This window comes from Mixophyes fleayi, chromosome 2 (assembly GCF_038048845.1).
Source record: "Mixophyes fleayi isolate aMixFle1 chromosome 2, aMixFle1.hap1, whole genome shotgun sequence".
Taxonomy (NCBI): Eukaryota; Metazoa; Chordata; class Amphibia; order Anura; family Limnodynastidae; genus Mixophyes; species Mixophyes fleayi.
The window spans coordinates 126,265,534-126,284,963 of record NC_134403.1 but is presented as its reverse complement, the minus strand read 5'-3'; the positions used below and the strand labels follow the sequence as shown (position 1 = coordinate 126,284,963).

At 37.3% G+C, this 19,430-nt stretch overlaps 1 protein-coding gene across 2 annotated transcripts in view; it reads right to left on the bottom strand.

Annotated features, from left to right (window-relative positions):
- The window catches only part of FGF14 (fibroblast growth factor 14), a 514,840-nt gene that overhangs the window by 193,044 nt on the left and 302,366 nt on the right, over positions 1 to 19,430 (bottom strand). The window contains exon 1 of one of the 2 annotated variants that reach the window (XM_075199953.1): positions 6,000 to 7,012. The exons of the other annotated variant lie outside the window; for it this stretch is intronic. Coding sequence (XP_075056054.1) covers positions 6,000 to 6,192 — 193 coding nt within the window. The 5' untranslated portion in view covers positions 6,193 to 7,012. Of the gene's footprint in view, positions 1 to 5,999; positions 7,013 to 19,430 lie in introns of those variants that run through there. 2 annotated transcript variants of the gene reach the window in all.

Below are 19,430 nucleotides of genomic sequence, written 5' to 3'. Positions count from 1 at the left end.
GTGTTTCAAAACAATTTCCATTTAGTGACCTCATTTCTTTTAATTTTTTTTCCTTACACATAAATACAGATATTAAGTTTCGGACTGACCCACTGGGGAAATCCCGGGTGGGACACACTGCCTGAGGGGTCTGCCCCATTTTATTGGGGGAAGGGCCAAGATTTTGCACAAGGAGGAATGGTGGCATATGAATTCAAAGACTGATTCTATAATAAACTGCCTGAAGAGGACTTAAAGAACGAGGGACTTTTCCCCTTCCTTGTTTTAAGTATGAGGTGGTGGCCTGCCACCTCATTGTAGATCCTCCCTTTCCCTTTCTACATTCCCTGCTCCTACTCAGGGCACAATGAGAATTCCATGAAGCAGACACATGGGTCTCCCGCACCATTCTATAGATAAGGTAATTTTGATTATTAATACACCGTGTGTGTTCGTTAATATACTGTGGAGAATGGTGTATATGTAAAGAAATAAGATACTGTGGTGACTGGTGTGTATATGTATGTAAAGGGATAATATGCTATAGGGTCTGATGTGTGTTTAAAAGGTTAATATACTATGGGGACTGGTATGTGTGTGAAGGGTTAATATACTGTGAGGACTGGGGTCTCCATTCTAGCCTCCATGTACCCCATATACCACACTCCCCACATTTCTGCCTAACTGGTCACCACTGCCAGTGTGACCACTGGTCCCACAAACACAATTTTCCTCCTTTTTGCCAGACATCTCCTGCTGCTACACCTTACCTGCCACCATTCTTCCCCATCCAACTCTAAGTTAGTCTATCTGCACTACTTTCATACCTACATGATAACAGAAGAGAGATGACAGGAGACAAAAGAAGCAACTACACTGATGTTGATCTATGTAAGTACATGTATTGTATTTTTATACATATATAATTATACTGTACATATATTATTTTTATTTATTAGAATCAGATGCAAAATATTTAAAGTTTAGATAATATATACAATATATATTCTATAAAATGTTTCTTTTTTTTAATTTAATTTAATAAAGTTTATTTTTGTTCTTTTGCTACTTGTTAATTATATAGCATGCCACTGTACCGTTACTTCTACTTGAGCTGCTGTTTTCAAACCCTTGTGACTGCTGTGATGCTGGCAGCGGGGGGAAAAAAGCGGTTCAAGTGAAAGATGAGACTAAACACTGAAGTATTTTATTCCATAAGCTGACCACGCCCTTCTAGCGGCTCACCTCACCTCTGCTGATTGGCCATGCTCTTTTAGAAGTACACACAATATTTCATGGGCCCCTACCTCTGTCTTCTCCCAGTGGGCCGTTCATGCCCCAGTCCGACATTGCCAATTTTTTTCTAAAATGATGCAACTTGCCCAACAAATTTTCCTAGTTTGCAATAGGAGATGGCAAACAGTGGAAATGTCAACTTTACATAGATAAATTGAGTCACTCTTACACTTTTGAACTTAGGAGTCAGTTGGTAGGATGATGACCACAGCAGGGATCTTGAAGTGGGGCTCACTGTTAGATATATTGTGGGATTAATTCATCTGTTTGCTGTGAGGAGTTAATAGTACTGTTGTTAGTGTGAGAATAGGAGGAGGATATGTGCTGTGAGATCTGGGAGGCAGAGTAGGTGAACAATGCAAACCTGGCTTGGCTGCACAGTAACATAAAGGAAAGAAATGCTCACTTCCCTCTCTTTCAGAAAGACTGCGCAGACGCAACAGGAGCAATCGTCAGAGTGCTGAAAGAGATCTGGCTGATAAATATGGTAGGGGCATCCTGGGACACAGCTTTATTGGTGGTTTATGAGGAGCTGGACTGCTGGAGAAGAAGGGTCCAGAATGGCTACAATCACAAATCTGTGCAAGTAGTGATGGGGAATAATCCCAAAACATGGCAGGTCCATGGGAGTGGTCCTAGTCAGCCAATCTGGGCCAGGTGAGTCAGGAGCTGTTATTGGAGAGGAGTGTTCTACGAGAGTGAGAGAGACGTGCCCTAATCTGTTTGGAGCACCAGAGAGCCAGGTGTGGGTGGTCGTGGAGGGGGATGTTAATAGTCAATTAAGAGTGTCATCCCTAAATATTATATGAGAGGTACAAAAGTGTTCTGGCTTTTAAAGAGGACACGATATAGGCTATGAACTGGCATGGAGCACAGATGGTAACAAAAGAGCTCATGATCACAGGGAATGGGGTTTAGGAGAAGAGAAAAAGGCATGTAGTGGGCCAAAGTGATTCCTGTCAAAAATCTGCCAAGACAGGGCAGACCCATATCAGATGTAGGCATTATACATGCAGCTGGTAATGATATGGTGAATGTAAGATATTTGGAATTAGAGAGTGCCATGTGTGCAATACATAATTTGCTGCTGAGTCTTAGCATAAGAAGACCCGCCAGTGCCCATTTTACTGTATCTTATTTACAACTTTTGCATCTGTTTGCTCTTTGAGCATTTTGTGGCGTACCTGGGCTATTTTTTTAAAAATACCCCCTTGATGTGTCTGATGTCTGGTGGGCAAAGAAGTGACCTGTTACACCTGCCTCAGAGATTTTAAATAAAAGACTGTGGCCATTTGCCATTACTTAGTCTCATGTCTATCCTTTGTGTGAATGGTGGTATATATTTGCGGGCAGAGGGATAAATAGTAACCCTGCCTAAGGTCATGAAAAAATCTCATTTTATTACATGGAACAGCAGTCTATCAGAACATACATTGCTCTGTGTACAATGGCAAAAATAAAACAATTGGGCAAAGGGTTCAAAACACTGTATCTGCCATCATCTGCTATTGAAAGCAACAGCATATATGGTCTTGGTTGCCATATTCCATGTATTCCCCATTATAGATTTCCAAAATATTATTGGCAGGAATGGCCAAAAAATACTATTTTGTTCCAAAATGATGTTACTATGTCCTAAGGAGAACACCGGAAGCTGTCGCTGTACGTGAGTGCAAGGCATTTGAAAGACTATGCTGCACTAAGCTGGAAATATCACATTGAATATATACTAAAAAGGCAATTTCCCCATGGTGCAAATTGCATTATTGATTATTAATGGCCTTTCAGTTCAATGGCTGTTAACAATTGATAATACCTATTAAACTGCTGTTAAATAAGCACATTGTTGTGCAAAACTCACTAGATTCTGCAGGTTGTGACACATTGCATTTCATTAGATAAATAACGCACACATCCACCATAATGCAAAATAAAGAGAAAGCCAGTATCTACATAGAGATAAGTGCACCGGCTTAATAAGATTTAAATATGCACCTATATTGCTTTTCCTACATGATAGATTTTAGTTGTGTAAATCTACAGCTACTCCTTTGTCTAATGGACATTTCTAAAGACTTTGCCTCAGAATGGTAAACACAAAGTAAATGTATGTATATAAAGTGAGGATCATCTAGCTTGAAAGTAAATTAAAATGATGTCCCAATAAATCTGTAAAAATAGATTAGATTAGCCACAAATGCTAATACAACAGAACATTTTACAATTCTGTATTCCAGACATGAATATTTACACAGCATTGTAAAATGAAGACCGACTCAATAAAGATTCTGATGCTCTGTTTAGGCTTATTAGCTGGAGAGAATCTTAAAAGTAAACAGGACAAGCAACTGCATTCATTGTCACTCTCCCTTCTGCTCAATGTGATACAGATATAGATGGCTAATTTTCATTTATGCAAACACTTTGTCCAGCTGCTTTCTGGAAATGAGTGATAAGATTGAAGCATCACCTTGAGATGTGCAGCATGCAGCCAGATTTCTTCACTTATAAACTATTCTCAGCACACATGAGTAGACACAATCTAACCTGTTCTCTCTTCACAGCATCAGTTCTCACACTTTGTTCTGCTGCTGTGATTCCAAAGAATCGCTAGAGTGGACATATTAATTTTACAAATGTTTATAAAAAAAAAACCACTTTAAATAGATCTGATTTATAAAGTCTGATTTCACTATATTTCTAAACCAGAACAACATACTGACATAAAACAAAACATAAGTATTTAAGCCAAACTTTTTTTTCTCTTACCTTAAAATTCTAATTAGGTGGAAAAATACTCTCTAGATAACTAATTTTTAGACAATCAAATTCTGTAAATATACAATTACTTTGGACTTATTTTAAAATAAGGAATATTTTAAATATCCAGTTGCAAATTTCATGTTGCGTATTATAACCTATTCTTATTATGTAACCATTTAAATACTTTTGGAGTGGGAGACAAAAATAAGGCATTATTGTTATAGCACCTAGTACCTCATGGGACATAGAGCATATTTGTATAAAGCCGTGTTCAAAACAGTATCAAATTTATCATCAGTGGCTTCTATTATCTTAAATCTGGTACCCTTGAACCTGTAACACAGTTGCTGCCATAAACATCACTTGCTGATTTAAGCAATTTATATACAGCAATGTGCTAATAAAATGCTTAAGTTGATACACACACATCAGTTAGAAGTTCTGTGGCTTTGAACACATTAAATGGTTTTATGGACTGCATATGACAGATTCATTTTTAGTATGCATTATGTATGCCCATTTACAAGTGTAAAAAGTATATCCATCCAGAATTATTAAGCATATGTAGCTGTGATGTGGATTATAAACCTAAATCTTTGCTTATAGTATGTGATGCAGTGACACTAATCCAAGCATGATCATGCTGTTCAGAGTAGCTTTGATAGTTCCCACATCACATAATTAATACCTGAATATATTAATAATTGTAATGACTATGAATCAGTGCTGTATTAATCTATAGAGGAAATGTATCAATTCATCTTAATTTTCTGTGTCATACCATTAGTATGTATGCCTCACACAAAGACTAATGCTTACCACTACCTCTGTGACAATAACACAATGTGCTAACAACCGGCCGGGCTTAGTATACTTAGCATGGAATGGTAATAGCTAATAGTCGTCTTACAAGTTTGGGTACAGCATGCCGCTAATACCGTGGAATGAAACAATTACCAATCTGTAAATTTGAGTGTATCACTGTGGGTTAAGTAATTATGTAACTAAGGCATTGCCTGTTATTTAGCTTGCATATTAAACATAAATTCTGTAAATCAGTTATTACTATTGTGAACACAGTTTGATGGACATAAATAGAAGACATGACGGGGAAAATAGGTTTCCATAAGAGTCATTATCTAGATGCATATACAAATAGGGTACAAATGAGTGAATGACACAGTCTAAGTATCCTTCATAGCAGAATTATTACAGAATATTGATGAAATATATTACCACTCAATGCTTTACACAATGTAATGTTACTCTTTGTATGGATGTTTTTATATGCTCTTCAGAAACAAATATTGTACTCACTAATTGAAATTGTATTTGAAATACAGGTCTCTTGTTACTGACTGCATTTTTTTTACAACATGAAAGTTACCATCTGATTTGGCAACCTACAGTACTTATAGAAAGAAGACTCACCGAACATACATACAAACTATCACAAGAAAAATAATTAACATATAAAAGGTGTGATATAAAAATAGAAGTCATATTTGTTAAAGCTATGTATGATCAACCAAAATGCCTTTTTTTGATAGACCTGTTGTATTATTCTAGTGTTTTATTCCCTTTGAAACAACACGGTAAGGGTAAATGCTGAAATTGTAACTTTACTTTCACTGCACAGAACACTAATGGCACTTGCATTAACCCTGTTGCTAGAGTGGCCTGCAGTACAGTGAAACTGTTCCTCTCCAGAGCAAAGGGATAATGTGTGCTGTACATAAAGAAGAGACTTCCCGCAGCCAATGCATTGAACACATGCAACTTATCAATCTGTTTAAAATAAAACGATAGAACAGCATCAACAGAACTACACAACGGAAACAGGGAGACGCTGGGGATAAGAAAGAAGGATGAGTGCACACAAACTGCCATTGGGCACATAGACAGAAGGAAAAAACAAAGAGGAAATGATAAATACAGCCCACAGACACAGACCAACCGACCTTGCCGTCTGAGTCTTCGTTTCCTGAGACCAAAGATTCGCACTTTGGAGAAGATATCCACCAGGTTGCCATTACAAAGGCCTCGGTTTTTGCTGGGGCTGCTGCGCCTCTTGCTGGCCGAAGGGCGGTCCAAGTGCTGCTCCCTTGCCTGGCGCTTTTGCCGGATCAGTCCACTTGCGATAGCTGCTGCCATGCCACCTCCCGTGCACCCTTACCGGGTTAGGAACCTCAGCGAGGGAGGGGCTAGCAGGAAGTGGTGGTGGGACACCCCACCAGGCTTGAGAAAGAACCCAGATATACAGTCTGTAGAAGACACAGAGAACCAAGCAAAGGGGCTCAGCCCCTCTGGAGAGAGCGTAGCATCTCTCTTGTCCCTGTGCTGGACCACTTTAGAGAACCAGTGGTGAAGCAGATGCACGGAAAATGGAATATGACAACCCACAGATGTCTCCTTTAACAGGAGCTGTACACATATGAAGTACCCATACAGTATATATAAGTATATATATATTTATACATACATATAGGTAAAAGAAAGAAACAAGGCTAAAGTGGTGGCATGTTCCAAACAGAACTACTTTAGCAGCTTTCTCTCACCTCTTCCACTGAAGGAACTGGCATCTGTGCTTGGTGGCAGGGCAATGCCCAGAGAGGGTAGCTTAGCTTGCCTCCTCAGTGCCACCCACACACACCAGACAATGCCTGCTTCTCTTTAGCAAGTGAGCTGAAAAAATCAGGATGAAGAAGATGGTTAAAGAGAGAAGGAAGGAGTAGGAGGAGAATTAGAATGGGGAGGCAGGCTTTTCTCTGGCATTCGCATGGTCACAGGCAGCAGGTAAACAAAAACTAAAGCATCCGATTCAATAGCCTTGATATGATGCTCTCTTGCATCCCTGCCAGTCCATGCTTCTTGATCCTCTATCATTTCAGGCACCAAGAAGCACTGCATGTGAAACAGCATCAGGAGGCAATCTTCTTTCCTGCACGTTCTCTAATCAAATCATCCCCCTCCTCTTCTCTCCACCCCTTTCTTACACAAAAAAAAAACCCAGCACAGCTTTGTGCAATTTTCTTGAGAAATTGCTAGTTTATAAGAGATCCAAGCTTCTTGCTCAGTTGGTGTTCTTGACTGTAATGCCTTTCTCACCAGAAATTAAGCATGCTTAACAGCAATCTTCTGGCTGGATTGCTTTTACTGCTTGCAGAGAAAGACAAGAGATAATTCCACCAGAAGCCAAACTGCCTCCAATGTTCCTGTCCTCTTTTCATTGCAGAAACAAGTGTCCGGAATAGCTGGAAGCTAGCAAGAACCTACACAGCCCCACTGTAAAGTTACATAAACAACCCTCTTGGTGCATAGGAGATACTGACTTTCTGTAGTGACAGTAGAAAGAAGTGAAAATATATGCAAAGGAAAAAAAAACAAGGAAATAAACAGAGAAGCAGCACTGCTGCATTAGGAATTCACCCAGCGATGATTCTACTAGCAATAAACTAATGTGTAATAACAGAAAAGAGATGGTCGCTTTGAATAGAGGATGACAAGATGTGAAGCGTCTCACAGCAGCAGCAGGAGCAAAACTGGCAAGTTTAGCAGATCAAATCCACAAGAGTGTCATCCCTAGATACCTCTGTTTTACACAGTCACACGCAGGGGGAACCTGGGTTTTTCATACCGTGCCATAAATGTGAAAAATTACCCACACCAATAGTTTCAGCCTAAGAGCTCCTCATCAATCTGTGTGCAATTTCACTTGCCTCCCTACCTTGTCCTATTTACATACTCCACTGTGATAAATGTATGAATAAGGCAGTGCGCTGCAGAAAAGAAGCGGAGATAGCTACAGATAAAAAGATTTCTTACATGCATACAAATGATAAACAACAATGTGTTAAAGACTTGAAGCTGAATAAGAGTAGCTTGTGGTGCTGTGGAAACACAAACACCTACAGCGTCAATGTCTAGTGGCCTCGGAACTCTCCCACGCAACAAATAGGATTCAAAAACAAGATACAGCTGCAGAGAAAAAAAAAACTATTTGTAATTTAATCCAAAAACAATCCATTTTGACCACCTACTCTTCTACTGAACAAAGCCCATCTTTCCCATCCAGAACAGGAGGAGATCTACAGCTTACATAAAAGTAAAACCATTCTGTGATAATATCAGAAAAGATAAAGTACCGATGATCTCCATCCTTGGCATTAATATTTCTTAGAGTTGTGCTTGCTTGTAAAAAGAATCATTTAGTGTATTTAAATAGTTTCTACTGACTGATCATATAAATGTCAAAGTAATTTAATTCAACTATGATTTGTGAAATACACTTAATAAATAATACATGATGAAAAGTACAAGGCTTAACCTGCCAAAGTGCTGCCTTAATAAATTAATCAGGAAATGACTCAAAGTAAACTATTTTAATTTATTTTTCCATTGACAGCGTGACTGGTGGTGTCCACATATCTTACACCACTATCAAGCACATCTTACAATATACAACAATTAGTTGTAACTATCAAGATGAGAATACATACAAAATTAATACTACTACTACTACTAATAATAATAATAATAATAATAATAATAATAATAATAATAATAATAATAAGTAAATGACTAGATCATTACAATATGCATATCCTGTAGGTACGTACTATGAAGGTCTGTCTAATAGACATCTAATATTTACCCTATGTAAATGGGAAAGTTGGGTGTAGATATTGTTAAATCAGCCTAAAGCATCATCCACTTTCACTTACAACAACCAATATTCATGTGTAATTCAGACATATCCATAAAACTAAACAGTATTAAATATTGGAAAACTATATTAGATATTAATAAACATAGGCATTTGCCAGATCTGGTATATCAAACATGTATGCTGTATTACATTCTTTGCATGTAGAATGTTTGGGACCAGTCATTTCAGCACCAGGGACAGCTGACATATTTGCTCCGTCACTGAATTACATTGTTTGATAACAAGAATGGGACTTAACATGCATAGCACATCGATACTACAATAAATGTAAAGCATACTGTTTTACTATATACAATATAATTTTATTGAAAATAAGTTAATAGGTTAATTCAAAATATAAACAACTAGATTAAACAAATTTAGGTTTTAATTCAAAACACCATCACAAATATAACAGTAAGACAAAGAATTGCTGCATATATGTATAATATTTATATTTAAACAACAAAGGTAAAAATACAGTCTTACATGTGTTATAATAAAAAGTTTACAATTCTAGCAGATCCTATTATATTTCAAAGAAAACTCAAGAGAGCCATCTGCTGTTTTAATATAGAATAACAAAACAAATGCCAGGTGCCATCTTTTTCCATAAAAACAGACTGATTTATGTTTACAGTATATAGGTAAAACAAAAAATAACTTCTTTAAAATAATGGTAATATTATGGTAATTGCAGTCATTTGCATATGCCATACATTTTCATTTCTATATAACCATTTGTGAAATGTCATCAAACATCACCACAGTTTGTCGTACTTAGGTTTCAAAATGTAATTGTTCTCTCTTGAAACTGAAAACATCAACAGAGTATTTGATTGCTTTTACAATATGCCTAATACATCATAATTGTCAGCAGTCAGGCCTAACATATAGTAACCAAAGTGTAATTTCTACAATATTCATTTTCCTATTCACCAAATTTATTTTACTAAAAATATAAACTATCTACTTGACTGTCTGTCTGAACAGTATATACTCATGAAAAAGTGGTGACAGGATTTATTTAAATGCATAATATTTTTTTATTTCCCAGTACATTAATATTAGCATCATGTGAGCACTATTGCTGTTTGCTGCTAGTTGGAACTGTGTTGTAAATATAAAATGTACAATTGTGCATTTCTAGGTCTCTCTGGGAATCTTCATAATGTTCTCAGTATATCCCAAAAATATAAAACGGAGTGAAAAAACATCACGTTATTTTATATAACACTGATCACAAGGGTTGGGCACATATAGCCAATAATGATAACCCAGACAGTTACTATAGCGACATAAAAACCTGTGTCATATTACGGATTTTAAAGTGGCAATGCCGGGTCCTGCCGCCTAACTAATCTAAGCTATGTGTTAGGGTTAAGCCGTGGGACCCGCCATTGCCGCTTTAAAACCGTGAATATGACAGTCGCACTTTTAAGTGACGTCAAAACAGCATCTTGGCATTTTCCTGGATTTTTTATGTCGCTATAGTAACTGTCAGACCACCGGATCACAAGAGCTTTCCTATGTCTAAACAATACACTTTAAAAAAAAAAAAAGGGTTCCAACAAGATTTATGTACAATGTTTACAGCAAGTTTTCTCCTTTGTCTTGCCTCTACAGTCTACAATTGTTAAAATGTGAAGAGTTATTTTGGTATAATTTTATCAGTTAAGAAGCATAACAACTGTCCTTCCCTAATATTATCATAGCCCTTCCTCCTCAGTTGAAGTGCTAGAATCTCTAACCTTTTTAATGTAGTGAGCATAGGTATCCGGCGCATATGACAGCGGAACTCTTGAAGCAAACCATTTGTCCAGGGGATGGAGTTTTCTTTTCCATCTAAACTTGTCAAAAAAGCTCTGAATATTTTAGCAACTTCATACTAGTAAGGAAAACATCAACCCTCGCTGCATAGACATTATTATGTGACGCTGGTAGGTACAATTAACAATGCTGGCCATTTATAAAAATTGTTCAGGAAATAAATTCCTGGAATTGTTGCAACGCTTTTGAAACCCAAATTAATAAAAATCTGGCTCAAAATACCAAATTGGTGGTCTTATCTTTCCATCAGAAACAATCAGACAAAATATGACCACCTTAAGCCAAATAAATTGCCAAGTAACCAGTTTTTAACCAGGTACGATCATTATCCTTCGTATACTCTCTGTTGTAATAAGTTTGTTATAGGACTGCTTCCAGGGATGTAACTTGAAATATCGGAGACCTTTAGCAAAATCGTGATGGGCTCCATCATACCCCAAAAAGTCATACACAGCATGATGTCTTGTAGCAAGCTGACACATTAGGTTGAATAATATATTTAGTCAATTTATTCTCTTTGCTGTCATAATCCAATAACTGCATTGATAAATGTGTTATGAAGACATTAATTTTGTTCTTTAAGGCACATTTTCTATGTGTCAGGGCACCCTGTGCTGCCGGAGTAGCAGTACTCATCATAGCAGTCACATGGACAATATGGCTACAGTTATGCCCTTGCCTGCTGACAGATAGTAGTTATGTTCTCAGTTGCAGGGGAACAGAGGCTAGTAGTTTATACGAGGCTTCATACCATACAATTTGCTGCCATTCCCTCAAATGTTTATAATAACAAGGACTGAGCATTTTGGATTAGCACAAGTACACTGCTAATTTATGCACTACTCCCACATGCTTGCTTTCTGATCTTGCTTATATAATGCACTATGTGGGAGTTGGATACACAGACTGAGAACCAGAGAAACAGCTGTGTGATAACACTTGTCAGGTGATTTTTACAACTCAAGTACTGCTGCATTGCTAATTGCAAGTGTTCCCAAACAGTTTTAATATCATTGCCAGGGTCTGCTTTTCTCTACATTAATAACATTCAGTTGGAGAAAGAGTAGGGTGGGGAGTGCAGTTTTTCAACTAGAAAACTTACATTTATGATTATGAAAATTATATATTGTATAATATAAATTGAACCTTTTGAAACAGAAAAGTAAGCTACATCTAGGCTAAACTGAAAGTGTTAAATCTATAAAGGTAACTCATGCTTCCTGTTCAGAGCCAAATCCAATTATATTTTTCTAAGAATCTCCCACTAATTACTTCCACTGGAAAAACATTTCACTGAGGGCTGGATTATGGGTGTAATATATATATATATATATATATATATATATATATATATATATATATATATATATATATATATATATATATATATATATATATATATATATACATACATACACACACACACGTCACCCATGCCCCTTACCCACAGACCTTCTCACTCCCCAACCCCCTAACCTTTGTCTGTCTTCCATTTTTCCTCACTCGCCTCCTCTCTTTCTTAACCCCTTTCTCTTCCCCACCTCCCCTCTTTCTATCTCACAGCATGTGAAGAGCTTGCACGTCCTAGTGGGTTCTTTGAAATCACCTAGACATATTGTTGCAACCAAAACGCAGTTTATTCCCTAGATGACAATACAGACATGTGAAAATACAATCACCAGACAGATATGATTCTCTGCAGGTACAGCATACACAGGTGACGGGAAGTGCAGTTCCCAGTCACCAATCCATGAACACAACAATACAGGTTAAAACCCCTTCCCACGGTGGTGGAGCTAATGGTGGGCAGACTAGGGGCTGTAGTCAGATTGTAATAGGTGGGAAAATGATAGGACTTAACAATGAGTGTTTTCCCCCATGCTGGTTAGGGACCATTGGCTCCCTGTGGAGACGGTACCTAGGAGACTAATCCAGGGTACTGTATAACAATGACACGTGCTTTTTAATATCTTTATTGGTGATATTGAAAATGGTATTGAAGGGAAATATGCAGTTTTGCAGATGACACAAATATATGTAACAGGGTAGACTCATCAGGAGGGGTAAACAAATGATTGATGATCTATTTAGACTACAGAAATTGTCAAGAATGTGGCAATTACAGCTTAATGTCAACAAATGCAAAATCTTGCACTTGGGCCTCAAAAACCCAAAATGCTAAATATAGTATTAACGGCACTATACTGGAGACTACTGAGGAGGAAAGTGGTCTTGAAGTCACTATTTCAGGTGACAAAGACAGGTAAGCAATGTAACAAAGCAATGAGACAGGCAAGTCAGATGCTTGGTTGCATAGGGAGAGTGTGACGGATTAATATAGACTGAGGCCTACTTGCTGATATTTGCCCTGCTAAGCTAGAAGGCGTGGAGCCTAAACGCACCTTTGCCAGGACCCCCGCAAGGAGTTTGGAGTTTGCTGCAGAAGACGCGCAGGTCACAGTCCTTCTAGTTAGGCACCAGCAAAGTGGTCTGCAATCCGAGGTCAGGCCGTTTGAGCAAATAGGTACAGAAGGTTCAGACAGAAGCATGGTCAGGAAGCCAAAGGTCAAGCCAGGAAATCTGTATATGCCAAAGGAGAATCCAGAAGGGAGGTCAGGAATAGCCAAGTCAGGAGCCAAAGGGTCAATCAGGATGTAGTAAAGCAAACAGGAATGCTGGAGCATAAGGGGATCTTGATAGAGCCTCCCTGAAATAGTATGGGGTAGACACTCATTAGTGACAGTGAACTGGGTGGCAGAACAGTTGACAGCCAAAAATAGCATCCCGTTGCCTAGCAATGGGAACATGCACCGAGCGCTGGACAGGAAGGAGGATACGTCCCGTTGCCTAGCAGAGTAATGACAGCAGAAGAAGGCGTCCGTCCATGGCACTGAGCAAATGTGCGGGGACAGAGCCTGACAGAGAGGGATCAGTAGCAGAAAAAAAAAGAAGTAATAATGTCACTGTAGAGGTCATTGGTACACCCTCATCCAGAATACTGTGTTCAGTTCTGGAGGCCATATCTCCAGAAGAATATAAATACATTAGAGACTGTTCAAATAAGGGCAACTAAAATGGTGTATGGCCTACAGCACAAAAGTTACCCGGAAGGACTAAATGATCTTAATATGTATAGTTTGAATTAGAGAAGGGAAAAGGGGGACATGATAGAAACATTCAATTATATTGAGGGTTTTAACAAAGTACAGGAGGGAAATATTCTTCAAATGAAGAGAAGTATTAGAACACAAGGACATGCACTGACTGATACTGGAGGGAAGTAGGTTTTGAAGAAATATGAGGAAAAATGACTTCACAGAAAGGGTAGTGGATATGTGGAATAGCCTCCTATCAGAGGTGGTAGAGGCTGATACAGTAGAACAAGTTAAACATGCTTGGGATAAACATAAGGATATTCTTAGAAAGAACTAAGGATCAAACAGGGTTGAGGTTACCATAGGTTAAAAAAATGGGCAGACTAGATGGGCCAAGTGGTTTTTATCTGTCATCAAATTCTATGTTTGAATGTTACCCCTTAACCTTAAATCTGACACAAACCTACACTTGGTCCTAAGAGATCTCTGAGCTCTCACCCACTTTGTGTCGTTGTGGTACATTCTTGTTTTGTGGAATGTTTGCATGTTACTTATTGGGTTTTAGAAATGGAAATGTGTCATAATGTGATCTTTGGCTGAGGCCTACTAATGTTCTTTGTTGAAGATTTTGCCATTTTGCCATTTGAATGGTCGTAATATTTTTACTTATAATAAACACAGTTAAAATGAACCTAAAAGAGATGTGTGTTTCCATAACCTTGAGACACTCTGCTCTGATACAAATTTTAAATAACATTTATAATTCCTCATATGTGTACCCCAGTAATCTTAGAATATCCCTGTTATTTGTCACTGGGAGTATGTAACGTACAATGCATTTTTCATGCAATGCAAACTCTTTGAACTTGGATGAATGTTCCAAACATTTTTTTCATTGGTTTGATACCCAAAAAGTGAGCATGTATTTGAGCAAGAGCTAATATGAACAATTAGACCTGAGACAATATCTCCTTATGTCGCTTACTTACCTATGTTTGCCATATGTGATGTATGTAGTGCAGCTATGTGAAAAAATGCATCCATACTACACTTCATCTACCGTCATGTTGCTTTGTTTTATTGTACACTGCTCCTTTAAACAAACAGCTCACAAAACAAAATCAAATTGATCGTCCCTGTACTGGGAAAAATAGAGGACACCAGGGATTAAGCTACATGTGTGAACAGTGTAGTACATTATATTACTATAATATATAAAAAGCTATATTATTCAACATATATGTAGCATATCCCTTTATACTACATATCTATAGCAGGTGTATAGAGACAGGCTTGGATTAGTGAAAAGATCACATAGGTCCAGGTTTAAGGTAGAATAAAAGCAGGGGCAACATGCAACTCAATCTGAATTGAATGGCATTTTTATATTTCCTCACTAAGGGTCCTATTTATCAAGCCTTAAATCATGCATTTAACAGCCGAACGCAGGAGATATCAGAGATATCTCCTTCCTTAGACAATAACAAAGGGGACTGAGAAGTGGAGCCACTTATCAAGATCCAAAAAGCTTAACTTTTCGGAACTTGTTCCCAATTGTTAACATCATCTAAACTATAGCCAAAACACGGCAAACTGGACTCCCCTCCCTCCACTAGCTGCTGTAGTCTGTAGCCCAATATGCACAGTATAGACACTGGGTCTGAACTGGGAACTACATTATTTTACTGCTGCAGAAATCCTCTTCTCAAAGTCTCTTATTGAATGCAATGTCGCAGAATGACTATTATTGTAAATAGCTCTGAAGATGCATTCCTTAACACTGCAAAATATGGCGATAAGGGACGCTAATTAACAGATCAAAAATGTAGGGAATCTAAAATAGGCCTCTAAATACCAACGGTATTTACATAGTCCAGAAAAGGAATATAAGTGATACATTTCTATATTTATCCCCTCAGATACAGTGGAGGCAGAAAATCTTTGGAATAAGCCCACATTCAGCCAATCAATCCACTAGGACCATATGACATGAGTGAAGCAAGACGCACTGATGTACAGCAAATCCTTGCATTATATGCCAGGCAACGGATTACTGGGCTATGTATAATAACAGTTGGAGACTAGAGCCAGAGGTTGCCTACTCCTGACACTGAAGTCAAATAAATAGGTGTTAGTTAATAAATATTGTTCATCACCATCATTCTAGATCATCACATCATGAATAATGATAAGTTAATGTGCCCATGAATTAAATGAATACATACTTCATAGCAGTCTGGTGCTGAGGATTTATTGACCAACTCATTAAGCAAGAAACACACATCTCTATGACAAATTCATAGTGATACAACTGGACATTGTAATTACAGCGAATGTCACTAGCTGCATTTTGATTAATAGGATACAAAATCTAAAAAAGCTTTAAGCTATGGCTATATTTGGAATGTACACTAATCAAGTAATAAACAAAATACATTCAAAAAAAGTATTTTCTGCCAGGCTAAGGAATATGCTTATATTTCCTTTCAGAGCTGCATATTGTGCAACATTAGGTCACAGTCACACATAAAACTAAATCGCCCAACCACAACCTGCTACTTGTTTTATCAATGTTCAGCTATAGACTAGTCAGGCACGTACACACTGGTCTTTTGCTTCCTTTTTTAATGCTAGTAAAAATGATATTAATAACGCAAATGCTCTGACACTGCGGTAGTGGGGTGTAAAGAAGGACCAATCCAACCAATCAGGAGTTGCCTTCTCATTGACTGCAGCTTCCGATTGGTCTTCCAGCTATCCCATCTCCCCCTCCACAGCCATTCAAAAGTGAACTTAAATTTTCTGACACTTAGGTAGTTATACATCTTTAATTGTTCTATATAAAGCTGGTATCACAAATAGAATATTCCCTTTGCATTGATTATATTTTAGTGACATTCTTTTTATTGAACAATACTTTATTGTTGTCCAGGACATCTTTATCTGCAGCCTAACAGTCGGTTTGATTTGGCATTGGCATTTGGTTTCCTCCATACTGTCAGCCATCCCTTCATTCCAACCTGCTATACATTTAGCACATTAGTCATTGGAAACAATAGGTAATTGGGCAGAACTGGAGAGGTGTCAAGCAGTTTCTAAAGACTGCCAGACACCATTAAGTGAGTTTTTTTTTTATATAGTAAATTATAACATACATTGTAACACCTAAGAAGTGTTGGAGGTTGTTTAACTTACAGCACTACATGTTGACACCCCTTATGTGTTACCCTCGATATAAACTGTTAATGGGGTGTTGCTAGGTCTTCAAATAAGTAACACAGACACCCTGAACACAGTTGTCCCCAAGGAATTCACTATTATTACTAATTATTATTAGTAGTATTATTATTAATAATAAATAAATACATACAAACCAAGTTATGCTGTGGATTCATATTGTAAATGCAAATGATAATTAAAAGTTTTAGAGTTTTATAAGAGCAGAGACATAAAATCAGAGGTAGAACAATTTCCCTTGACAAGTGATTTTCTCTTTTAAAGCAAGGAAATATGTCATGCTACATAAAACAGTGGGCATGGAAATTAATATCCCATTTACAAGTTGAATCACACCAGCATGATCACTCTAATTTAGAAAGACAAGTAAAAGGAAATGTACAGTATGACAAACAAGCAGGAGACCTAATAACTGAAAAGTATCAAATGATTTAAAACATTCTGATTTACTTTAGGCTCAAGCTAAATTCTAAATTAGTTGTTTCTAATGATGTTATAGTGACTAGTATACAAACAGTAGTATATGTATAAGAAGGGTGCCACTTCAGTTGCCGCATTATGTTTATGAGTAGATACAGTGCATGTGTTTACTTACTGTACGTACAAAGAATGACTAGGTACAGTACATGTGTTTACGTATTTTTATGTACAAAGAATAGCATGGTCTTTTACATGTACCTTACATATATAAAATAGGTGGATTTTTCAAGCATGGTGATAATTGGGGAGTATATCTATTTAAAAGACCATCAAAATGACAGAAAACAATAAGTGTTTTTTTGAATGTTCATACAGCCGCAAAATGCTTAGCATGGCAAAATTCACAAATACTGTTCATGGGACCACAGTTATGAGCATTAATATTTGGTTCATCAAAGTTACAGACCTCAAGATGGTGTGGCATCTTGTTCGCTGACTTTGTAGACATTGACGTGATATTACCTCTGTCCTGTTGGCGCTTGATTGTTTTCTCTGTGACGGTGAATTTGCTGAGGAGTCATATTTGCATGGCTATGATGATCACGTTCACGTTGTCTTTGGTCAGTAGTCATAGTTTGTCATTGAGCTTTATCTCACTCCGCCCTTCGACTTTTTGCTGCTTCTTGATTCTTACTCCCACAGCAGGTATTTGCCTTTTAGGTGGCATTGTAGTTACACTGTGTTGTTTACATCAATCAGTATATTCCTATTAATTTAACACTAAGTGCACATAAAACGAATTAATCGAAATTGAGTCAATTTGGAACAGCAAAGGTCGTTATAAATGGTAACTGCCACCCAAAAAAACCTAAATAAACGAAACAAAAAAAGCCCAAGAAATGCTTAAAATCAGAAGTACAGAAGAGTCATGTGCAAACATTTTACCAAATTTGTGAGTTTTGTGTGTGTATTTATAAAGTTGAGGAACGGCAATAATATATATATATATATATATATATATATATATATATATATATATATATATATATATATATATATATATTATATATACATACATACATACATACAGTTTTGATTTCCTTCTGTTTCCCATCCCCGACAAGTAGAACTGTGAATGTCCAATTCTTGGGCCCCTGTAACGCAGATCCCCAAAAATAATTCTACATAGTTCTGTACTGATTCTGTTAGTTAGGCAAGTGGTATTATTGATAGCTGCCTACTGGCTGATCTGTTTCCTCTGGATGAAGTGTCCCATCAGCCGGCTTCTGAATAGGGCCTATAGGTCTGGAGAAATCAGTGGAGGTCATAACACAGAATGTAAAGAAGCATTGTTCTTTACTACTTAACGCTTTATAATATTTATAGAACTACTTTCTGTCCCAATGTGTTGAGATAGCAGGTCAGCAATGTGTGTGACTGACATTACACATAATCTGTAAAACTACTCTATTGACATACTTAAGACTAAAAATTTCATTTATGTTCTGAAAAATTTGAAACCCATATAATCCAGAAAATAATTAAAAGAAAGCCTCTCGTGGGAAGACATGTGAGAGGATCCTAATGCTAACAACATGCTTTAAGAACGCTTATATAATATATCAAGTCAAAATATGTTATTGTGATACTGATTGAATGTTTTCTTGAATAAGCAGAATAGCCCCATTTTGCAAAGGAACTACCAGTGATTAAAACATGGATTGAAGCGCATTCTAAATCAGTGTTTCTTAAACCTGGTCCTCAGGACCCTTAACAGTGCATGTTTTCCACATCTCCTTGCTTTAACACAGGTGTATTCATTACTGACTGACACATTGTAACAGATCCACGGGTGGTATAATTATTTCCCTTGTCACCTGGAAAACCTACACTGTTAGGGGTTGTCCATGAGGACTGGGTTTGAGAAACACTGTTCTAGAGGGATCACTGGTTGATAAAATGTTTTAGAACTATATATAGAATTGCGCTCCAATTACTTTTTCTCTAACATTGTTCGGTTAGATCATACAATAAAGTTTACCTATGTATTCTAGCATTTCTTCCAGAAATACCGTCTTTTGAATTACTACTCTTGTCAATTG